A 23051-nucleotide genomic window follows, 5' to 3' on the forward strand; every position below is an offset into this window, starting at 1 on the left:
CATGGGTATGTTGAAGGTGGTGGATGGAACAAATTTTTATTGAAGAACTGGAGTTCTAATGTTTTCAAGAAGTGTTAAGGCAAAAATAGACTAGAGATCATAAAGATAACTTTATTTTTCAACCAATTGTTTGAATGATACATTAATGTATACGGAAAAAACAGAGGAATAAAACGAATTAAAAGATTATGTATTCAGGATTTATTTCAACTTAACGATTAATCGAAAACGACCACAATGTTTTCAAAATTTTGTTCTAGATGCATTGAAAAATAGATATTATTCTTAAGGATTCAATAAACTGGTCCTCCTCTGTGACTTGGACTTATCCTTGTCCATTTGAGCTAGTCTCTCAACGCGTGTCAGCTTTTTCTCCTCAACCACCACGACTTCTTCTTTTGGAGGTGGCGGTGGAGGTAGTGGTGGGGGTACTTCACCACCCATCATTGCGCAATAATAATTTCCTGCTCCAGGCTCTGGAAAAATCATCTCTCCATCTTCATCCTTCCAATCGAGATAACTGAGCTTATACAGTATCTGAAAGTGGGTAAATGAGGAAACAGATGAGATAGAATCTTGAATTCATGATTTGTCATCACAACAACCATTGTGCTTTCAATACTCAGGAATGTATTAACTATTTTTGAAGAATGTGAAATTTATTTACGACGAACTTTCTGAAGTTTCTTGAGGGGCAGATAAGAGCTGTGTTGTTATGTATGATCCAAATTTTTTCTTACTCAAATTTCAACATTTGTTTAACGAGCACTCAGCCAATAAAACAGGATCTCATAATGGACTAATTTTTTTTCGCTTCCCCAGAAATAGCCGTAACAAATTTTCGATTAAATGCAAATTACTGAATATCCTCAGTTTCCGCTCAGCTTCAAAATTAATTAACACAAAAGTAGGTTTCCCTGTTATTCTACAAATAATAATAGTTCAACTTCATTCTGATAAATCACCACATGAACCTAGTTCGATATTTCCCCATTCTCAAAGCAATTACTTCGACATATTTACAATCATAGGTATGGGAAGCTATCGGAATATAGAACCCGGTCGATTTCACAGTTAAAATCGATCAATTGTCGAATGAGGGCGTATCGGCTCTTAGGAGTGGCCAAATCCAGGAATCCATATATAATCGACGTCAAAAAGCATCATAGCAGCGATGATTTGGATCATCATAGTATGCCACCAAATATGTACTATGGAGGAGTGAAAGTACACCCCCACAATATCTCTAAAGTGTATCTTCGAGACCTCGTCCATACAAGTGCGTTTGCTCAGAAAAATATCTCATGCCAAAGCTCAGAAAACAGATGCTTAGAAAGCAATTTTACCATTGAGGTGAAATTGTTATAGAGCTAGGATTGACATTGAATGGCAGGTATCATCTATAAAATCTTTAAAATTACCTAATTTTTCCTTAGGAAAATATCGATGTTGCTATATTGATGGTATCGATATATCGTTGCCATCCCTAGCTCCATAACGAATGCGATGCAATAGAATTTCTTGCCAAGTATTGCAACATTTCCATTACTTTCATACCCAAATGAAAACGAAAAGTAATATGGAAATTACGCGGTTTGAAACATGTGGGTCACTTTATAGTTCAACAATTTGATATACCTCGAAAGAATATTGATATACAGGTTGTAATATTGAAAAGTTAGGACGTCTGCTTTTTTCAACTTAATTTCTAGATCCACGAACCATTCAACTCAAAACCAGACTCAATTTTACAAAAAATTTTGTCAATAATTCCTTCGTGGACAAGATACACCTATACTCACTTTCATTCCAAGTTTTTCAGCGCGTTTTTGAAGTTTATGTGTTACGAAAATCCCAGAAACAATTGGACATTGCTGGGCTCTTGCAACACTCAGCCCACATTCCATTAGTTGATAACCAAGACCTTAAATATAAGAAGATTCAACTAGTTTACGATATCAATTCATTATTTACGAAGTTACGAATAGGGACTGTAGAGACTCATAGTCTTGAGCTTAGAGAATGAAGATATTAATTGGATAAAGAACCATGAAAAGTTCTGCTCATGAGGTGAGGTTTTTTAAAGTTTAACATGTCTCGAAATCTTGAAGGATTCCAAAGACCACTTACCTCTATGTCTATGGTTTTTCTTGATACACAATAACACGTATTCGAGATATGTATCGATGTTGAAATATTCATAAATATCCAACTTCCTGGTTACTTGACCGAGGAATCTACTGACTTCTCTGAATGCGTCTCCTTCGATCATTTGTACTCTGTCAAAAACGCGACCACAGTCGTTCTTCTGGACAGTTTTCAGAATCAGAACGCCAACAATCTTTTTGTTTTCTGCAAGAAAAATATCGGTTATCCGACAATTCAAACTTGTGTGAATGTCCGAAAACTTCGACGGTTTTGTAGAAGTACAAATTTCGAAACGATTTCCAGTTATCCCTAAGTTCTAGCTTCTCACAGGTGAAAACACATTTGCAAAAAAGCCACGAAAAATCGTTAAAGTTCTGTAATTGATTATTAATTTTTTTCCCTTGAAACACACGGAAATCCCTTAAGAGGGCTTGCAAATGCTTGCCAAAACGTTAGAGCGAATAATTCAAAATGATATAAACAGCCCAATAAATCCTGCTACATTATATCATTAGGGCTCTCACATTCAATCCGAAACCCCGAAAAAAGGGACAAACTGGAGTTAATGGATTTCCCTTGTAAACAGAATGGTTCCTGAAATCGCATCAATTACAAAAGATGCACTCACCGACATCAACCAGAGCTATAGATTGTCTATATTTCAAATTGAAGTGGACAATACTAAGAAAAGACTTGACTGAGACTGGATCCTTGCTCAGGTTGGCGTTTCGACACAACAGGTCTTCGTCGAGGAAGTGTTTCTGAAAAACCAGGAAGAGATGAATGATGAAACTGAATCTGCGCCCACCTCAATCAGCTTCATGGACTCTTCGAACATCGGAACCTTCAAATCTTGAATTTGGAGACCCTGAGCTGGGATATCCTTCCAGATTATCGGCGCGAAAATTTTTTCCCTCTGCAATTTGACCCTGTCCAACTCTTCCTGCACTTCTGCGTTGAGCTGCTTGAGTTTGAGTTGCTCATTGCGGAATTTTCTACTCATGATTTAGGAGAATTTAAAGAAATACGGCTGATTTGACAGAATTTAAAAGTTTGTGTTGAATTTATAGAGGTTGATTCATGACATTCTAAAATCCTAATTATAGGTTGAAGTTTGTAAAAACTGTAGAGTCGAGGTTTGTTTTTTGTTTCTTTGGCTTCACAAAAATTTTTGTAATTTACTACTTTCTGTTCCTCTTCTGATGAAGCACTTGAGTAAAGGTTCATCTGTCAGAAAAGAGAAAATGATTTATTTATTCATTTTCATTGAAATGGCGAAAACGTTTAATTCTACTGAAACTTTTTGACGTGAGCCAGTGCAAATTTAACACTTAGGTTCGTCATCTCCAATATTACTTGAAATTTTAACTTTTCTCTTCAAATCGCAAAGAAATAATAATATACTATGAACCTAAGGATCGAAGTGGTACTTTAAATCCCGAGGAAAAGAGTTTTTCTTCATAAATCAACCATCTACGCAATTGAAAATCGAATTTTTATTAGGTATACTTACCAAGAAAGTTATCCAATGGTGTTACCAAGAGAGAAGAGAGTGCTTGGGATGCTTCAGGAAGTCGAACATAAGTGTACGGGGTCAATTAGGTCAATGTTAGCTAAAGTTTGATATCACGTGTAATCCCAGGGTATTTTGCCACTGGAACTGTTCGTCAAAGACCCAGAAATGGTAGACCACATTCTACAACACCAGTAGAAGACAGTTTTTCAACTCTTTCGGTGAGAAGATAGCTTCTCAGCACTTGCAGAATGGCGAGTAACATCTTCGAGATACCAGAGGTAGCTCAATTTCCCTGAGCATGGTAATTTATACAAGTCTACAATTTATGCATTAAAAGTTCATGAAACATCTCAGATCATCGGGGTTTTCGTGTCCAATACTCCATACACTTTCAACAAAAATTTGTCTTGAACGTCAGCAATTTGAGCTTAAGCAGTCTTGGGGTTTTTGAACTTCTTCAATTCTTTCAACAAAAACTTGTCTTGAACGTCAGCAATTTGAGCTTAAGCATTTTGGGGGTTTTTGAACTTCTCCAACATTTCGGAGAGGGCAGAGTTCTCCTGATACGTCTCTATCGCTTCCTTCTTTCCAATTGCAATTCTCCCTGGAAATAAACGTTTTTCTCTGAAAACCCCAAAGCATTCAGCAGTACCAGAAGATCATTGTCCGTCCCTGTAATGACGACAATATCATACTCTTCGGCAACTGAGGTATCAATCTGTGCCATCAGCAAAGACATCGTCTTCTCTACTGCCTGCTCGACTGGAATCCAATTTCATCATCATTGTTATGAAATTTATCTTGTTTGTGTCGTTCGAAAGAAATTTTGCCTTCGTCATGGTGCTGCTGAGGTTTTCTTGGAGAACAGTAGAGAGGAACATAGCTTCGCTTGACTATGGAACCCTAAATCTATGACAATGACTGCTTTTATGCATTGCTTCTTTTGTGAAGAGAGACATAGCAAAAGGGGTAAGTTTATATATCATATTTGTACAAGTTTCTCAGGTCAGCCTTGTATTTGTTTATGATGCACACTCGTTGGTATAAAATCAGCATATCTATTGCGATGTGTTTGTCCATCATGTTCAGAGAGCAAAAAAAAAACCTTGGCTTTTGCCCGTTTTTTGCATTTTCATTCATCTAACTCTGATCAGCTTCATCTTGGTTAGAATAAAGTCGAGGATAAGCTTATGTACACGAATTTGTAATGAATTTGATGTCCTGCAACTTTGAAACTGATTGTTTGGTCGAAAACTCTCAGTTTGAAAGTATTGTGCACTTAAACAAAGATAGTCGGAAAATTTTGAGGATTTTCGACTCTTCTCAAGTTACCACCAGTACCTCGAAGAAGAAAACTTGACAGAGTCAACAATTTCAACTTCAGAATTTTGTCAACACATCTTCATCTCTGTCTACTGGATATTTCTGGTTCTATTGGGTTCTATCTGGCTCCAGTTTGGTTGAATTATTAGCATTCTAAAGATATTCACCATCAATCCACATCTGATCCCCAGTTCAAAGTTGAAAGGGCACAGAAGAGCGACTTTTCTTTTTTTTAAGTCTAAACAACTTTCGGCACCATATGGACCGACGGAAAATCCATATTTCCTCCTCGGACTGCATTCCGGAGATGGTGGAAAAATCGCATCTCCCATGCACCGAGGGCTGACGCATGCCTAACGCCAAAATGCAGCGAGCAGCAAACAGGCGCAGCTCGAAATCGGACTCCGGCAGTCTTCCTTCTCAGCCTCAGTTCAGTCCGGAACGTCTGTCAAGGTGAGGTGTCGTCGGTCTGTGCGCGAGTGCCGTTTCATGTTTTTCATGACAGCCTGACAGGATATCGTGCTTTCCATGTTCTGTTCGGAGGATTTGAACGATTTCGAAAAGGTGAGTCCTGTGTCCTGCCCCTGCCCTTGTGGACGTCGAGGATCGGGCCTTTTTTCCGGTTTATTTTGGCAGTTGCGGACTGACGATAGGTTATGTTAAAACACCGACACAGACGCATCTGTTTTGAATGTGGGAATGGTAATTTCGAATTGATTTTCGGTGTTGTTTATGCATGAAGATGAGTAATGTTCGGTAGTGTCAAGGTAGACAAAAATAGAAGCTGCATCACCACTTTCGGATTTCTTTTTCGGGGGGAAAATTTGAATTCAAACTGAGCCAAAATAAAAAATTGTGGCAACTAGGAAAATCTATGAAAAACCAAAACAATGATATGAAAAAAGGTCAATCATTTATCTTTCTTATTTCATTGAAGAAATTCCATTTGAGCATATGAAAATTCCGCATTACCCTTCCAAAATACTCGATATTGTAACAAACGCAATGTGGGGGAGGAATAATTTTACCTAAATCGCAAACAATGTTAGGTATCATTGTACTAAGTAAATAAAGGATTTGCTTTACTCGGAAGATATCGTTTTGTGTTGTCAATTTCGGCGAATACATCCATATGTCGAATAACGTAATTGTTTGTTTATACCTACGATTGATAACAGATGTTGCGAATATTTATCTTTGAAGCTCATTTGGTCGTGTAGTAGTTACCAGTCACAAAGGCTTGGTGAACCCATTGTTGGAATGGATTTAATAGTCCATCAGTGGTGCAACTACTGATCAGTACTGATGCTTGGTGACATGCATACATACTGTCTTAGTATAATCCTCGATATAATCATGTATGATTGAGGAGCTCGTAATTCACTGTCTAGGAGGGATGGAGGGTAGTATACAAAGTGTACAAGATATCTATCACAGAGTGATTCTCGAAAAAATAATTCGATCATACTCCAGTGTGAAATTTGGACAGAAATGACTTTGGGCTTCTAGATAGGTTGATTCCGAGGTTGATCCACACTAAGATTCATTATGAATCTACCACATCAAAAATTAGGTGTGGATGACAAACAGGTAGGACATTTTCACTTCATACAAAGTTGGAATCACTGAGTTTCTCTCACAGAGTTTCAATTCTATCGTATCGGCTTTAATTTCGATAGAAAATTTTAATTTTCTTGAAAAAAAATCTCTAACAGTTTATTCCATACGTTTCATGGTTTCATTTTTGTGTACCTGTTAAAAATAATAAAATTTTCTTGGATATACATGTTTATTTGTATAAGTTTTTCCTCATTTTTTGCCATTTCAATGCAGGAAGAAAACATGTAGGAAAACCAATAATAAACTATTTCTGCTTCGTTCCTTATCACTATTCCGACCTATTTTGAACCTCTATCTCGCGATAATAGTTCGTAATAGGAGCAGCTGCAAAAAAGGACACTCATCCTTACTTATTGACTGCACTTGCTCGTGATATTCTTTCCAGACTTCCATCCATGATGTGTTTATGGTGAGATCAATGGTTTTATCAAGGTTGCTAAATGTCAATATTTATAGTGCGATAAAGGAACCTGATTTGTGTCTAGTTAGGTTGACTCGGTTTCAAGAAGCAGAATTCGACATAATAATAAAAAAACTAGTATGTACTACTGCTAATTAGAACATTTCTGGAAGGAAATATTGAACACCAAAACTGGTGGTTGAGGTGTTGACTTTTTACTGGCGTATATATACAGTGGTGATTTCTATTGCGAAATTACGCAATGAATTAAAGGAAAAGTAATAAATAACTGAGAAATCCACAATTGTTTTTGCGGGATTCCTTTCAAATAATTATTTCAATAGCCAAGTGGAATCTGGAAACCGTATTTCGATTAACATCATTAAAATTAAATAACTCTGTTGGATTGGTATCCATTATTCATTAAACATTGTTGTTCGCGAAATTTCCCTTATACATACAGTGCTCAGTAGGCATGGTAGAAATTCAGGAGGTGTTATTATTTCATCTGATGTGTGGGGTGTCAAAATAGGAACTTTTCTCACGTTGTCGTTGATAAAATTGAAAGAACACTAGCTATTTTGTTCGGTATGTTAATAGTTTATCAATATTAATTAAAAAAATGAGGCCTTCCGCTTAGCGTGTGCTAAAGTGGTGTTTTCAAAGGTTATTACCCTTAAAAACTACCATAAAGTTTCGCAAGATGCAAATTTGCATCTAAAAACCTCAAAAAGGTACTTATCTTCTAATGGTCTTAATTCACATTACCAGGAAAAACTCAGAGAAAAACCTCCTTAACGAGTAGAAAACATAAGATACCCCGTTCCTCAGACGGTGTGCATATTTGACCCTACGAAATATTGATGATTTTGGATAATGAATACCATACTGATTTTCTTCCACATAATAAACACTCTGTATATGGGAAGTGCAGAAACGACGATTATGGAGTAGAAAATTATTATAAAGAATGTATTGGAATGAAAGAATTTGTTGAACGAAAACATTTTTTTTCTTATTCATTCTGAACATTCATCACTGTGATAATCAATTCTGTCAGCTATCGAGAATATGCTTATATTTAAAGGTCGATACTGCAAATAATGCAGCTGCATTCTCTAGGCGCATATATACAGGGTGTCTGTAAACAAATGCGAAGGACTCTCAGGGAGATGATTCCTCGATGTAAATAAACAGGGGTAGTTCCTATAAATTTTTTTCGAAATCGACTTCCCTTTCAAGATACAGCCTTTGGAAGGCGATGACGAGTTGACTGTTTTTAATTTTTTTACGGGTTCTGAAGAACACTGAGTCATAAAACTATACATAATATGAAGCAGTAAGTAGATTTTACTCACACAATTTTTTTAGATCTCATAACTTTATTATTAGGGATTGAAAATAACTCCTCATGATTTCCTTCAAAAATTGTTTTCGTGGGATAGATTTTCGAAAAATAAAATTTTCCTGTACTTTCCCATTCAATTTAGGAGAAAAAAAGTCTTCTGCAAAATTTCGATACAGTCGATACTTTTCTCGAAATGAATAAAAACCTTCAAGAGGCTGTATCTTGGGAGGTCGAAAAAAAATGATAGGAACTACCCCTCATTATTTTCAATGAGAAATCATCTCTCTAAATCCTTCGCATTTCTTTACAGACACCCTGTATATTATTTATCATATCTACTAATGGAAGCAGGCACAGAAATAATATGTATGTAGTTATGAAATTTACGATAAAACTCTTATGGCTGCTCTTAATCTTAAGGGACTAATCTCAAAAGTTGAAAATTGCTGAAACTTATATACATTTTCCATTCTGAGGACCATGGATCGATTGCCCTGATCAGCGACGCGAAAAACTTCTCCAGAGTACGTCGCAAAACTATACCCACTTAGGAGATTTATGCAGGGCTTGTAAAGCCAATAAAAAATTACGACAGTATTCGACATTTACGGGGAACGATTTTTCATCAGCCTTTTACGGGCGTACAACTCGAGGTGAACTCGCTCAACTGAGAAGAGAGTCCAGGGAAATTTCGCTCAGTTCAATAAACTGCCGTCCCTACAATCAATTTTTTTTTATTTCGTTAGTTTTCCTGCGACGCGGGACGTTCCGCGCATGAAATGGGAATCCATTCGTTTGAATTTTATTCGGGAATCCATAACTGGATTTCACTTTTATTATTTATAATTCTTGAATTGAATAAATATCTACGAGGATGATATCTAGTTAGCCTAGACCAGTTCCATGCATAAAAAAATATTGCGTTACCATAGCAATGAGCAATAACTCATCAGAAGTGTCAGTGTGAAGTTTGACGTCAAAAAAGTAAACCAGAGTTACGCAATCAATTAAAAGGAAGATGTCAACAGAAATTGTGAAAATCAAGTACCTACCTGGTAAAAGGGTTAAGAGGTAAGCAGATGTACGAATATATGCTTAATACCCTTGGTGATCAATGTCCTTCGTATACGATCATGAAAAATTGGACTGCATGCTTCAAAAGAGGTAAATTTTCCATTGAAGATGATGACCGATCGGGAGTGCCAGTTTCTGTGTCAGTCCCCGAAAATATCGATGCAGTTCATGACATGATTTTATCAGACCGTCGAATTGGGCTAAAACGGATATCTGAAGCACTGAATATTTGATACGAACGTGTTCATTATATAGTTCACGTCAATTTGGACATGGGAAAAATTGCTGCAAAATGGATCCCCAAATGTTTGGATGTTGACCAAAAGCGTGCCAGGGTAGAAGCATCACGTTCGATCTGTGCTCGATTTGAAAACGATGTAGACTTATTAAACCGAATTGCTACTATGGATGTGACTTGGGTACATTTCTACGATCCAAGAACACAGCAACGATCGATGGAATAGGGATACTCTGGTTCTCCAAGACCTAAGAAGTTTCGTGTCCAAAATTCTGCTGGAAAAGTTCTTGCTTCAATTTTTTGGGATTGATATGCAGTAATCATGATTGATTTTTTGGGTAGAACAATAACCGGAGATTACTATTCGTCATAACTGACCACTCTACGGGAAAAAATTAAGGATAATTTTGCAAGACAACGCCCTTGCAGACAAATCTCATGTTGCCATGCAAAAAATTCGTGATTTAGGGTTTGAATTACTAGAACACCCCCCTTATTCACTAGATTTGGCTCCATCCGACTATCATCTCTTTCCTCAACTGAAAAAAAGTTTAAAAGGTCGTAAATTTTCTTCCAACGAAGAGGTAATAAAAGCTGCGGTGGTCTGGTTTGCAGAGCAAGAAGAAAAATTTTTTTTGAAAGGTCTGAAGACGTTGCAGATTCGCTGTAATAAATGTACCCAATCAAGAGGAGAATATGTTAAGTAATAAAAAATTTTGACATCGAAATTTTGTTTGGTTTTATAGTGGGCTGAGAATTTTTCATTATATCCTCGTATCTATCTATCTAAAAATGGTATATTCTGCATCGCATTATACGACGAAATATTCATTAGGGTTTCCGATATACAGGCCGATCAGTTAATCCAACTAACAACACAATACTGTTATTTTAATTTTTTTCCCTAATTGATGCATTGGTGATGGAAATTTCTCCTCAAATTCGTTCCGAATTGTTCGATTGCCTACTTTATGAAATGAAATTCAATCCTCGAATGGATTTTTTGGATAATTTCTTGAACAAACTATGACATTCAATTCCGTTTTTCTTCTTTACTCTCTCCCGCATATAATTCCCGAATCTGGAAAGTGTAGAGCTCGGCTCGTTTCCATTTAATTGAATAAATAATCGATAGTTGTCGGTGGAGTACTTGTTTAAATATCAGATTTCCATTAGGGGTATCGTTCAACTCCGTGTGAGCACTCCGAAAAGATAGCTGGGTATTCGTTGCCGATTCTGAAATCCAATTTCTATCGAATAATTATTTTTCGTCGTTTCCCTTATTTGCTCGTTCGCGAACGAGGTGAAGCCCCCCAAAAAGTAGTCGGATTAACGCTTTGGGGGATGGTAATCGATTTGGAGGGGCGTCCAGGATTTTGAGTACTCTGCAACCGATTAGATCCATATCCTAATGCAGATTTTAGTTAGGGAAGATACTGCGTCAAAGATACCTAATTATTGATATACGAGTCATCGTGGAGGAGTTTATTGATGTGAAAAAGAAGTGTCCACTGTGGAAATCCGGAAAAATCCTCAGAAATTGACCATTTTCCATAAATTTTATGAACACGTGGCTACACATAGTGAGCCTTTGATTCATACAAATATTTCAACAGTAGATTATGGAGGTTAAAAGAAACACTTTTTTCTTTCACAATTTTTTTCGAATCGGCTCCGTTTTGAAGTTACAGGCTGTTGAAAACCCATAAAAAATGTTATTTTCGGTTCAGAATTGAATGAATTTCGGGATAAAGTATTTTATTTATTTGATGAGTCTTTTTCGAACACAAGATATCACCTACGTCTTCCGGTTTTCTTAATATTATGACCATTACGTAATAATAATATAGAAATACCTAAAATTCAAAGAACCCAACTCTCAAAACTAAGTTGGAACCTTCATAATGAATATTTGAACGTTTTTTAAAATTAAAGTATTCTTCATATTTTCTCGTATGATGCGCCGTTTTCGAGCAATTTGATGTTCAAAAATTAAAGAGTATCTGTGGAATTTGAAAGATTGGGTACTTTGGCTGAATACAACCATGTTTAGAAGATCACAGATGTGTATTGTCACAAATTTAGCCAGTTATTCTGAAGGTAATTTTGTTAAATCAGGGGTGACACAGCTCATTATGAAACCTAAAAAGGCTATATATCGGAAAAAATGATATAGGAAAATCTCAAAAATGTATTGTTAAAATATTTGTACCTACGAGTCAAAGACTCACCGTGTATGGGGAATCTGACTGGAAATTACGAATACAGGGAGTGTCTTCGACTTGTAAGTACATATATCTTAACACTAGATTCTTGAGGTAAATCGACCTTTATAAAAAGATATAGCCATTTATATTTATAAGGAAAAAGTATTTCTTTCGACTTCAGGAATATTCTTTTAAAATATATGTAAAAATCAGACTCACCCCCAATATCCAGAATACTCTCCAAAGAGGGAGTTCCCGAACTCTTGCAGAATCACTTCCTCACTTTCTTAATCACTGTCGCGGTTCGAAAAAAAAAGGGATGTTTTTCCCCTTGTTGTGAACAGCATGGGAGGCATCAATTTACGGAAGACGACGATTACGACAATCTTTGGGGTGGTTACCCGCCGAGTTTGAATAATTAAATTTGTCTTTCTTTCGGCTGTTATTCCGTTTTAATTCCGTGTGCTTTTAGCCGGGGGTGGATTGGGAAATCATGCCGATTGTGTAACAGTTTTAGTGTTACATGTTATGGATTATTTTGAATGATCATTTTTCGCTAAACTGAAAAATCGATGATAAACTCTTGAGGATCTTGATGCTCCAACAAAATTCTATCTAACATACATATAGAGCGAGGGTACAGAGTGAGTAAAAAGTAACGAACAAAATTAATATCTTCGGTATTCCCTGATTTGTAGAAAACTGATCGAACAGGACAATTTTCATCTAAAATTATGCAACATTTCATGTAGGTACAACCGAGGAATTTGACTAGTGTTTCATTCACCCTCTGCGATTTTAGGATGATTTGGTCATTGATGGGATTTCTATCAACCCTTTTTTCATCATGAAATCGTTGCACTCATGGAAGTCGTTTTCTACTTTTTACATTTTGAGGTCCATGACACTTCAGGATTCTTCGATGATTTTGAAGCGTTATCGAAAACATGCATTTTTTGTAAGTATCCTCCAATTTCGTTGTCGTCTAAAGTATCATGCACACTCCGATCTACCTCACAGAATCTTTCCTAGCCCTATTGCCTTACACAGGACATTTAATCCATCGAATCAACGTCCCAGCCCCCTCACGAATTTTTCACCATCGAAAAGTTTCCAATTTCCTTACCGAAACTACCTGCCAACCACCGTTCACCCCATCAACCGAATTCTTTTCCAATCCCAACTTAATCCCCGTATAAAACCTTTATTAGCAATGTAATTAAACTTCCTGGAAGGATTATAGAGTGGATCCCCGTTTAATTCTACCGTGTTCACGTGTGCGTGGCTATAATCTAGTACGCGATCGGGCATGCAGGAGACCATAAAATTAAACGCCGAGTGATGCTACTACGCCCCTGCGAACTTCGTGTCATGTGATCGAATTGAAGACGGATCCGGCTAGATACGGAAGTACCTACCTGTGGAGGTTGAAAGTATATGGGAGATTGTTGTCTACGAATAGATGTTGGGAATTTTGTGCAGGACCGTTCCTAGCGGGGGTGCAGCAGTCAGAAGGGGTGTTTCGTTAAATAGTACAAAATATATCAACCCGGGTCATTTCATCGACTAATTCGAGATCGTAGATTACGAATATGCAATTAGATTTTTTGTAGGATCAGTATTTCAGGAAATAAACTACTTAAAGAGGAAAATTTAAAAAAAATTGGTCAAATTTGAGGAGCTGTAGCAGCCAGAAAAAAAAATTAGAAATATGCTGATTTTTTTGATGATAGATGGATCCTTTGCGAATTTAAAATTCCAAATTTCATTCAGCTACCCCGAACAGTTGAGATTTTATGATTTTTTCCGTGAAAGTCAAAATTTTCCAATTTTTCATCGTCCATAACATGAAAAATAATTCTTTTTGGAAAAATCTTTTTGCATATTCGTTATCTTCGCCCGCGAATTAAACGATAGTATAAATTTGGTTTCAACCAGAGACCAAAAATATTTCTCGAAAAAATCGCAATTTTTCCATACATATGTATGGAAAATTTGAAAAATTTTCGATCTTCCCTATTTCCACCAAAACTGGACCTACGACCTAATGGAGGTCGTAGATCACGAATATGCCAACAGAATTTTGCTGAAAGGATAAGTTTTCAAGTTATAGTCGATGAAATATTCGAAATTTTGGACCTTCGTGGAAAAAATCATAAAACCTAAACTGTTCGCGGTAGGTCAATGGAAGTTAGATTTTTTTATTCGCAAAGGATCAATCTACCACGAAAAAAATCAGTATATGTCCAGTCCTTTTTTTCTGGCTGCTACCGCTCCTCAAAGTTGACCAACTTTTTCGAAATTTTTCACTAAAAACGATTTGTTTCTAATCCTAGGAAAAACCTAATTGCATATTCGTAATCTACGACCTCGAATTAGTCGAAAAATGACCCGGGTCGATATAGCTCGAAAAATAAGAAAATTTCCGATTTAGAATAATTTCGTCTTCTACTTGTTTTTACCCGCGCTCCACCACCGAATAACACAGATAAATGATGACGAGAGGGATATTTCGAAATCAGATTGTACGTAGATTCAGAATATGAAGTCAAAATTCGTAGGGTATCGTAAGTTTCAATCATTCTCCTAGTCGAAAATTTCAAAGAGGTATGTTGACTCACCCGGTGTACACAATGGAACAATATTACTCTCTACCATAAGGTCACTAACTTCGAATCTTATTCCGGGGAACATATGGTGAGACGATTTATTCAAATGTGATTCTGAGCTCCTAAATTATGCCCATTATTTATATATTTAAGTAGTAGTGCTTCGAAGAATGGTCTCTACTTTTCTCTGCTCCAGAATGTCTCAATTTCGAGCAGAAGATTTTTAATATTTTTATGTAGGAACTGCTTCATACAAACGAGGTGCGCAAAAGTTGGCCTCGTCATTTTTCCGTTCTTCGTTTGTAATTTTTTTCGTCTTATTTCTTTTTTATGTTTTCATTACCTACTCTTAAGTAGGTAATCACCTCAGATATTATTTTGTCAAGATCAGTGGTCGAAATTTCTGGAGTTTTTTCATGGGATTTTCCCAGTATTTTATTCTTGTTGAAGTTTTGAACCTTGGATACATTGAAAATCCGAGTCAATTCGCTCATCTCAATCTCAGCTAATTTCAGTTCGATGTTCTCATCTAAGAGTGGGAGTTATCATGCATCATTTATTTGCATTCAATGTTGTCTTGGAGGTGTTTTATCAAGACAGGTCATACCTTGAGTTAGATAACCAGTTATGCGAATCCATGAATAACATCAAGCGAAACTCATCAGCGAGATTAAATTTTCAAGGAAAGTTTTTAACCAAACATACCGTGAATATATCGGTATATAATCTGCAGGTTGTTGTTGTGTGAGCAGGAAAATACATCAGTTTTATCATATTCATAAATTCCGATGTGGTGAAAAAAAAATTGAAACTACATAAGCGATGTTTTTGATTAGTGAAACGTTACGATTCTAGGTGTCTCATTTCTTTCACATTCAATGAATTTTGTTTGGTCGGATTCTGTGGTCCACATTTAGAAAAACTTCCTAATTTTTGTTCCTCAAGAAAGGTTTGGGGCACTTTATGACAGATTATTTCCACCAGTGTTGTGTTGTGTCCGCATTGTAGGGCTTATGGAAATGGAATTATAATAAAAAAGGGTAGTGGATGATGTAAATGCGATTTTTTATGGATATCCCAGTTTTTTGTTGTTCCCGTTAAATGCTACCGTTTTACCAGGTGTTACTAATTGAGCTACTGTAGACGCCTTCTCAAACCACATAATAACTATGGTTCAGAGAGATTTATAGATTCATTACTCCGTTATCGACAAGAAATTAAATTGCTTTAGCGATTTGTACGTTCTATTAGTTTTTACGAGTTGAACAATGAAAGGAAAAGGTCTGCTGGCAGATTTTAATCGCTATTGCCATTATGGTTAAGTAATGTCATGGAAATATATCGACTATTTCATAATATAGGTCGATAGAACGTAAAGAAGAAATGGTCATTCATTAAAAAAAAAGATGAAGAAATTAATGGAAATAACGTTTATGGATTATTCCAATACAGATTTCATCAATTTATTTTTCCACTCTGTCTTCTGCTCACATAACCAAGACCATGTGAAATCACCACGAGATTACAAACAGAAAGGGTGTTTTCATTGGTATAAGGCTTTTTTTTGACAGAAGGTAGTAGTCATCAAAATAAGTCATTATTTAGACGGAATTCATTAAATTTCAAGTATCTACGGGACTGTGGAAGGTGACTCCGGCATCGAAGAAACGATACAAAACATGAACATATGCCTGGGAATGGTTCAGTACATATGAGTCTATCCGATTACATCAGGTCACTTGAAAAAATTGTTGTATCTTGCGATTTGGGGTGAAAACTATGTAGAAAATTGAGACAGTTTTTTGAAAGTGCTTATGACACGCTTCATAGTGACTAGTTCTGATATCTCATGAGAAAAATCCTTACATGTAAATGTATGTACAGGGTGATTCAATGATGAATGAAAAGGATTCTTGTGGTAGTCTAAAACTAAGGGGGATTTTATACTCTACCATGATTAAATTTGGTAGCTATCCTGTCTGAGTTGATACAGGTCGTTGATAACGTTGATTTTAATGCCAAATCGACTCTTTCCCACTCTGTAGACGCTACAGGAGGATGCTCTTCTACTAGTGAGCCTTCAGTTTGACCCTAAGGGTCATCATAACGCGGTAATGGCTTCGTTATGCACGTAGTCGCTGGAGCCCAGCTCACGATCGAGATCTTATCCCGCTTACAAATTTGAATCCGCATTGCACATCATTGTTAACTGCCACCATTATAATTCCAGCGCGGGCTGTTAACAGGACGCTGGTGACAGTTAACATGCATTTTGGTTCCGCGGTCGTCGGCAGATTTTTTGCGAAAAGCGGCGTAAATCACAGCGGGGGCTAAGGGGGTCAGACGTGCATCTTACTTTTTGTGCACATTCGTGCCCGCCGGATGACAATGCGAGGTTGTATTGGCGTAGTTAGGTACGTGAGGTTTTTGCGAATCGAGAGATTCTACGCCCTTGAAAACTGGTGGTCACAATTTGAAAAATCTTTATACAGGGTGGGCTTTTTAAACAGAAACAGACGAGATAACGGACGGAATAAATTTATTTCGAAAAAATGCTCGGACACGTCGATTTTTGTTTAGAGGGAGACAACTTTCAAGGCCAAATTCACTACTATATCGCTTCAAACCTTGGTGTTAGAACACCAACCCCTAAATTTTGAATAGAAGAGATAGGGTGAGTGATACCTCATTTGAAAGGCCTTTTCATGCTGAATTCAGCATATTGATTTTTTTCTCATTCAATGCATTCGTTTTCGAGATATTCAATTTGGAATTTCGTACAGTACCAGTCATTCCGCTAATTATGCTATGTGAAAGCATCAATTATTTGACTAATTCATTCTATGGTTACGATGGTAAACGTTAATTGTCAACATTAGACAATGAAATAATTATTAGTGGTAATTACTTTCTTCAACAACTAAGGTGGTTGTCTCGTTTGTTTCGTTTTAAAAAGCCCACCCTGTAGTATTTTCAAAAGCCTGGCTTAGCCAATTATTATTCTTAAATTGTACCAAAATTGAAAACACATAATTCATTATTTTCTAAGAACCTTAGAGTTAAACGAATGAAACATCTATATGTTTATAACAACCTGATTATAAAAGCTGCGAAACGGTAGGATACCTCTTTATTGTAGACCTTATTGCAGGGGTGCTTAGACTTGAATGGTCTGCGATCTACTTCAATATTATCAGACTCCAATCGATCGACTTTGAGAAACTGCAAGTACAGGGTGGGCTTTTTAAAACGAAACAGACGAGACAACTACCTTAATTGTTGAAGAAAGTAATTACCAATAATAATTATTTCGTTGTCTAATGTTGACAATTAACGGTTACCATCGTAACCACAGAATTAATTAGTCAAATAATTGATGATTTCACATAGCATGGTTAGCGGAATGACTGGAACTGTACGAAATTCAAAATTACATATCTCGAAAACGAATGCAATAAATGAGAAGAAAATCAATACGCTGAATTCAGGATAAAATGGCCTTTCAAATGAGGTATGACTCACCCTATCTTTCCTATTCAAAATTTAGGGTTCGTTGTTCTAACACTAAGGGTTGAAGCGATATAGTTGTGAATTTGACCTCAAAAGTTGTCCCCCTCGAAACAAAAATCGACGTGTCCGAGCATTTTTTTGAAATAAATTTATTCCGCCCGTTATCTCGTCTGTTTCGGTTTAAAAAGCCCACCTTGTATATGTAATGTAGTGGAAGTTATTTATACAGAGTGTGTCTTCAACTCGTACAAATATTTCAACAATGAATTCTTGACGTCTAAAGAAATACTTTTTTCTTATGCCATTGTTTTCAATTCATCCCTGATAAAAGGATATAGTCATTTTAAGGTTCCATAAAAAGCTGTGCGACCCCAGAATTACCTTCAGCTGCATCTGTGACACTACACATCTGTGGTTCTTTTAAACACAGTTATATTCAGCCAAAGTACTCAATTTTCAAATTTCACAGATACTTTTTAATTTTTCAACATCAAATTATTCGAAAACGGCGCTTTATACGAGAAAATATGAAGAATATGAAGAAAACGTTCAAATATTCATTAGATAGCGTCCAACTCAGTTTCAAGGGTTGGGTTCTTTGAATTTTTGATATTTTCATGGTATGTAATGGTCATAATGAGAAAACTGGAAGGCGTGAGTGATATCTTGTGTTCGAAAAAGATTCATCAAATAAATGAAAGACTATCTTCCGAAATTCATTTCATTCGATGAAACTGTTTGTGAGAAGAGTGAACAAAAATAATTAATTTTTTATGGTTTTTCAACAGCCTGTATCTTTGAAACCGAGCCGATTTGGAAAACATTGTAGGGGAAAAAAGTGTTTCCTTTGACCTCAACAATCTACTGTTGAAATATTTGTACGAATCAAAGACTCGCCCTGTAGATCAGAATCGGCTGATTTTTCATGAGATCGACTCAAAAATCTCACGCAATCGACAGTTCGAGCACCTCTGCTTTATTACAAACTTTCCTGTTAATGTTATCTTGCCTTTCTGTTAATCAGCTTGATGAATTATTATTTGTTTTTTCTACCATTTATTTCCTCTTCCTTGAAGAGACACTATGTGCTATGTGTAATCCCTGCACAGTATTTTTCGGCATTTTCTGTTTCGCATCAAAAAGAATCGCAATAATTTGACGTTACAGTCCTTTACACGCCTTACTCTGTTGATGATACCCTTTGGTTTATGCCAGTTTTCCTTCAGTTTGCCATAACGATAATTTGATGACGAATAAACTCATTTTTTTATAATTTTGGGTCTGAAAACTGGTCTCTAAGTTGACCAAAATAAAAAAAATATTATAAATAAAAAAATTATCCGACGTGTTATTTTTCATTCAAACCTTGATTCATGAAAATTATTTGGAACTTTTACACAAAATCCATTCGGTCGCATAATTTATGACCGAGAACAAAAAAGGATATCATCCATTCTTGATATTCTCCCTTAAACACGTAAATAACCCCTCTTCAACTTCCTCAGGTGCAGAAAGCCAAACGTTTGCAAGAAAATTTACCATCTCAACTTCCGCCCACCCTCGGCATCCGCAGACTAATTGCCACGAGTGTGTACTCTTGTTCTCACGAGGCATACTAAATCATCTCTCATCCTGCGCGGAAAACGTTTCAGCATCGAATCCCGCTGAGGTCGTCGCTTTCTTCGGTTTCTTTTTTCGCCAATCTACCGAAGAAATAAGAATTCGATTGTCTCTTCGTTATTTTTCATCAGGTTCCATGGGGAGGTGAATGATCGAGTTCGTTTCGATTTAAATGAAGAAAAATGTTTTCCTCTTCATGTAGCTGATGGGATTGGAAGTTCCAACGGTTACGGGAAAGACATTAAACTTTGATGGATGATATTCCTTGAAGCGGGCCTTAGTTGATTCAATAATTCACGCTGTTCAACATCTCGTAGATTGAAAGTGAAGAAATAATTGCAAATTCCAATTGCCAATTCCATCTTGTCTTTTTAATGTCCAGCAAAAATTCAAGATGCATTCTACTATTCCATGGAGGAAGAATAGACTGAGTAAATGACCCACGTTTACTGCCAAAACTGCGAACGTTTCCATAGTTCCCTCTTGACTGCTTGATGACCGACAACTGCGGTTCCTGCAAAATAATAGTATGTAATAAGTGGATACATGCTGCCATCTGAGAGTTGAGATTCGATATTCTATCACCCAAGCATAAATACACTGCGCAAAAAAATTAACGCACATTCTGAAAATCTCAATTTTAATGAAAGTTAACTCTACATTGACTTTATAACTTATTTTTTATGTTCTCTCGGGAAGGTTTTGAACGAAACAAGACACATTAAATGGAAGAAAAATTTAGGATTTCACCGAATCTTATGTGAAAGAAGAGAAATGAATAATTTTCAAAATACTGAAATGCTGATAAGTGATTTAATACTTGGTATTTCCACCCCTCGCGTTAATTACAGCTCGGCAACGACGGTTCATACTCAAAATGAGTGATCTTAAAATGTTCTGATCTAATTCTTCCCAGATTTCTCCGAGTTGGATTCCTAAGTCGTTAAGAGTAGCTGGATGGTTTTCTGAACTTCTCAGCCATCTATTGAGGTTGTCCCAAACCTGCTCAATCGGATTGAGATCTGGACTTCTTGCTGGTCATTCCATTCGAGAGACTTCAACCTCTTCAAGGTACTCCTGAACGATACGCGCACGATGGGGTCTGGTATTATCGTCCATAAAAATGAAATTTTTACCAATGTATGGGGCAAATGGCACTACATGCTCTTCAAGAATGTTCCTTATATACTTATCAGCATTCATAGCTCCATTATCAACGACCACTAGGTCTGTGCGAGCAGTCAAAGATATTCCACCCCATACCATAATCGATCCTCTCCCGAAACCAGTAGTATTCAGGAAATTGCACTGAGCATATCTTTCATGTGGACGTCTGTATAAAAGGGAACGTCGATCACAATGGTAGAGGCAGACTTTAGACTCATCTGTGAAGAGAACTCTTTCCCAATCGGCCTCTTCCCAATGGATATGCTCTCTCGCAAAATCCAAACGCGCCCTTCGATGGGCTGGGGTAAGAGCTGGAGCTCTTCCCGCGACATGAGGCCTTAAATCATATTCTCTGAGGCGATTTCTTATTGTCTGAGTGCTAATTTGCACCTCATGAGTTTGCTCAAGGTGAATTTGAAGGAGGCGAGCGGTTGCAAACCGTTGTCTCAATGAAGAAGCTCTCAAGTAACGTTCTTGAATGGCAGTTGTTACCCGTGGTCTACCCTGTCCTGGTCTTCGGACATTCATACCTGAATCGCTGCAACATTCTGGACACACTTGTATGGGAAACTCCAAACTTTTCTGCAATTCTTGTGTATGTCCACCCTTCTTCTCGCAAAACTACCGCTTGGGCACATTCCTCTTGGGCCAAATTGCGTGTGTCGCGTTGCATAGCGATCGAGTGTAGAAAATCAAACGAAAGAAAAACTATTTATCACTAGAATTGATCAAGAACAACTGATTTTAGAATGGAGCCAATACATTCAAAATCTGATAATATCATTTTTTTTTATTCCTGCTGGGAAAAAACATTTGTATTGAAGAAAACCGTTGAAAGTGGATAACATATGCATGCATAATTCTGATAAAAATAATTATCATTGAGAACACCTTCAGTTGTAGAATAAATTTGAGATTTCCATAATGTGCTTAAATTTTTTTGCGCAGTGTATTTTGAACTATTCATATCAATCTCATATTGTTCTAATTTTTGTTATGATTGTTCCTGCTACTCATGATGAATTGAATGCCCCTTCATCTAATATCGGTTCAATACTTCACGTATCAACAACAGAAATTAATTTCTCCCCCTATTTGACGCAAAACCACCTCTGTTTGCTTTTCTAGAACAAATTTAACTACAGCAAACGTAGGTAGCACCACGGGGCTTTCCAGTCCATACGAGCGGAAAATACATAAGCTTCAAATTGACGGCATCCAATTTGTCTGCGGCCCCCCGAATATGGTGGGGTCAGTGGCCCATAAAAGGGGATGAAAGTGGTTGTAGCGGACGAGATCTGATGCACAGGTGCAGCGCGAAGAATTTAGGTAAATTGAGGTTTCGACAAGTTGAATTATTTAGTGGGGGTTTTACCCGGGTATGGTATCTTTCTAATTAATTGCTTGGTAAGTATGTGTAAGGTCATTAATCAAAGCTCGATTTTTAGCTGGTTGGATGAAATTTTGTAGAGGGTGTTCTCCTTCATTATTCTCACTAAACATCTCAATGCAGCTCATTCAAATAGTTATACCCTATTCTAAAATCCACAATACGTCTGCGAACATATTCAATGTAAGAGAATTTATATAATTTTTCATCTGAATCTAAACGACTTATGTTTAAGCTGAATATTTCCACAATCAGAAAGATTGTGAATGAAGAGGATGACAAAGAATTTCCATCTATTGGGAGACCCAAAAAAGTGGTGGCATTTGAGAATTTTATGTTTGAGTGAATTAATGCGAAAAGTTTATTACAGGATTTTCGACGAAAGCCATCGTAGAATAAGTTCCCGAACATTGATTTTTCTATTTTTCATTTGACTTGTTCTATACATTGTAAATGTCTTAAGGTACCAATAAATACCTAATTATTATTATTATATCAATGCATTAAGATGAACAGCCCCACAAATACGCGCCAGTTGTCCTGCTAATTGTTTATTCATGTGAAATTTTTGTTCAAAGGTGAAGTTCATTTTGATTGAAACTTCCTTTAATTCCTTTTACTTATATTGATGCAAGATGATTTCTGTTGAAGAATTCAACATTCTTGTAATTATCTGTTAATTCCTTCGGGAGATACCCATTCCCAACGACTGCATCATATGCATTTCATCTTCGGGTTAATATTTTTGTCTACAACTGATGTAACGTATTCAAACTTTAGCCTAACAGAAGATAACAAACATTAACTCTCCTCAAGCTAGTGCATATTATGATATTATACTGATCTCTTGTATTTTCCATGCAAATAACTGGATTTGGTAC

At 36.6% G+C, this 23051-nt stretch overlaps 1 protein-coding gene across 1 annotated transcript; it reads right to left on the reverse strand.

The window, feature by feature from the left end:
• Positions 1 to 182: 182 nt before the first annotated feature.
• Positions 183 to 3230, reverse strand: LOC123311844. Its single transcript, XM_044895936.1, has 5 exons — positions 2957 to 3230; positions 2777 to 2909; positions 2131 to 2352; positions 1803 to 1924; positions 183 to 537 (listed from the first exon to the last, which is right to left on the reverse strand). Exons 1-5 carry the CDS (start codon positions 3149 to 3151, stop codon positions 286 to 288), a joined length of 924 nt encoding a protein of 307 aa, XP_044751871.1. The 5' UTR covers positions 3152 to 3230; the 3' UTR covers positions 183 to 285.
• Between the last annotated feature and the right edge of the window lie 19821 nt (positions 3231 to 23051).

Source organism: Coccinella septempunctata, chromosome 4, assembly GCF_907165205.1.
Source record: "Coccinella septempunctata chromosome 4, icCocSept1.1, whole genome shotgun sequence".
Taxonomy (NCBI): Eukaryota; Metazoa; Arthropoda; class Insecta; order Coleoptera; family Coccinellidae; genus Coccinella; species Coccinella septempunctata.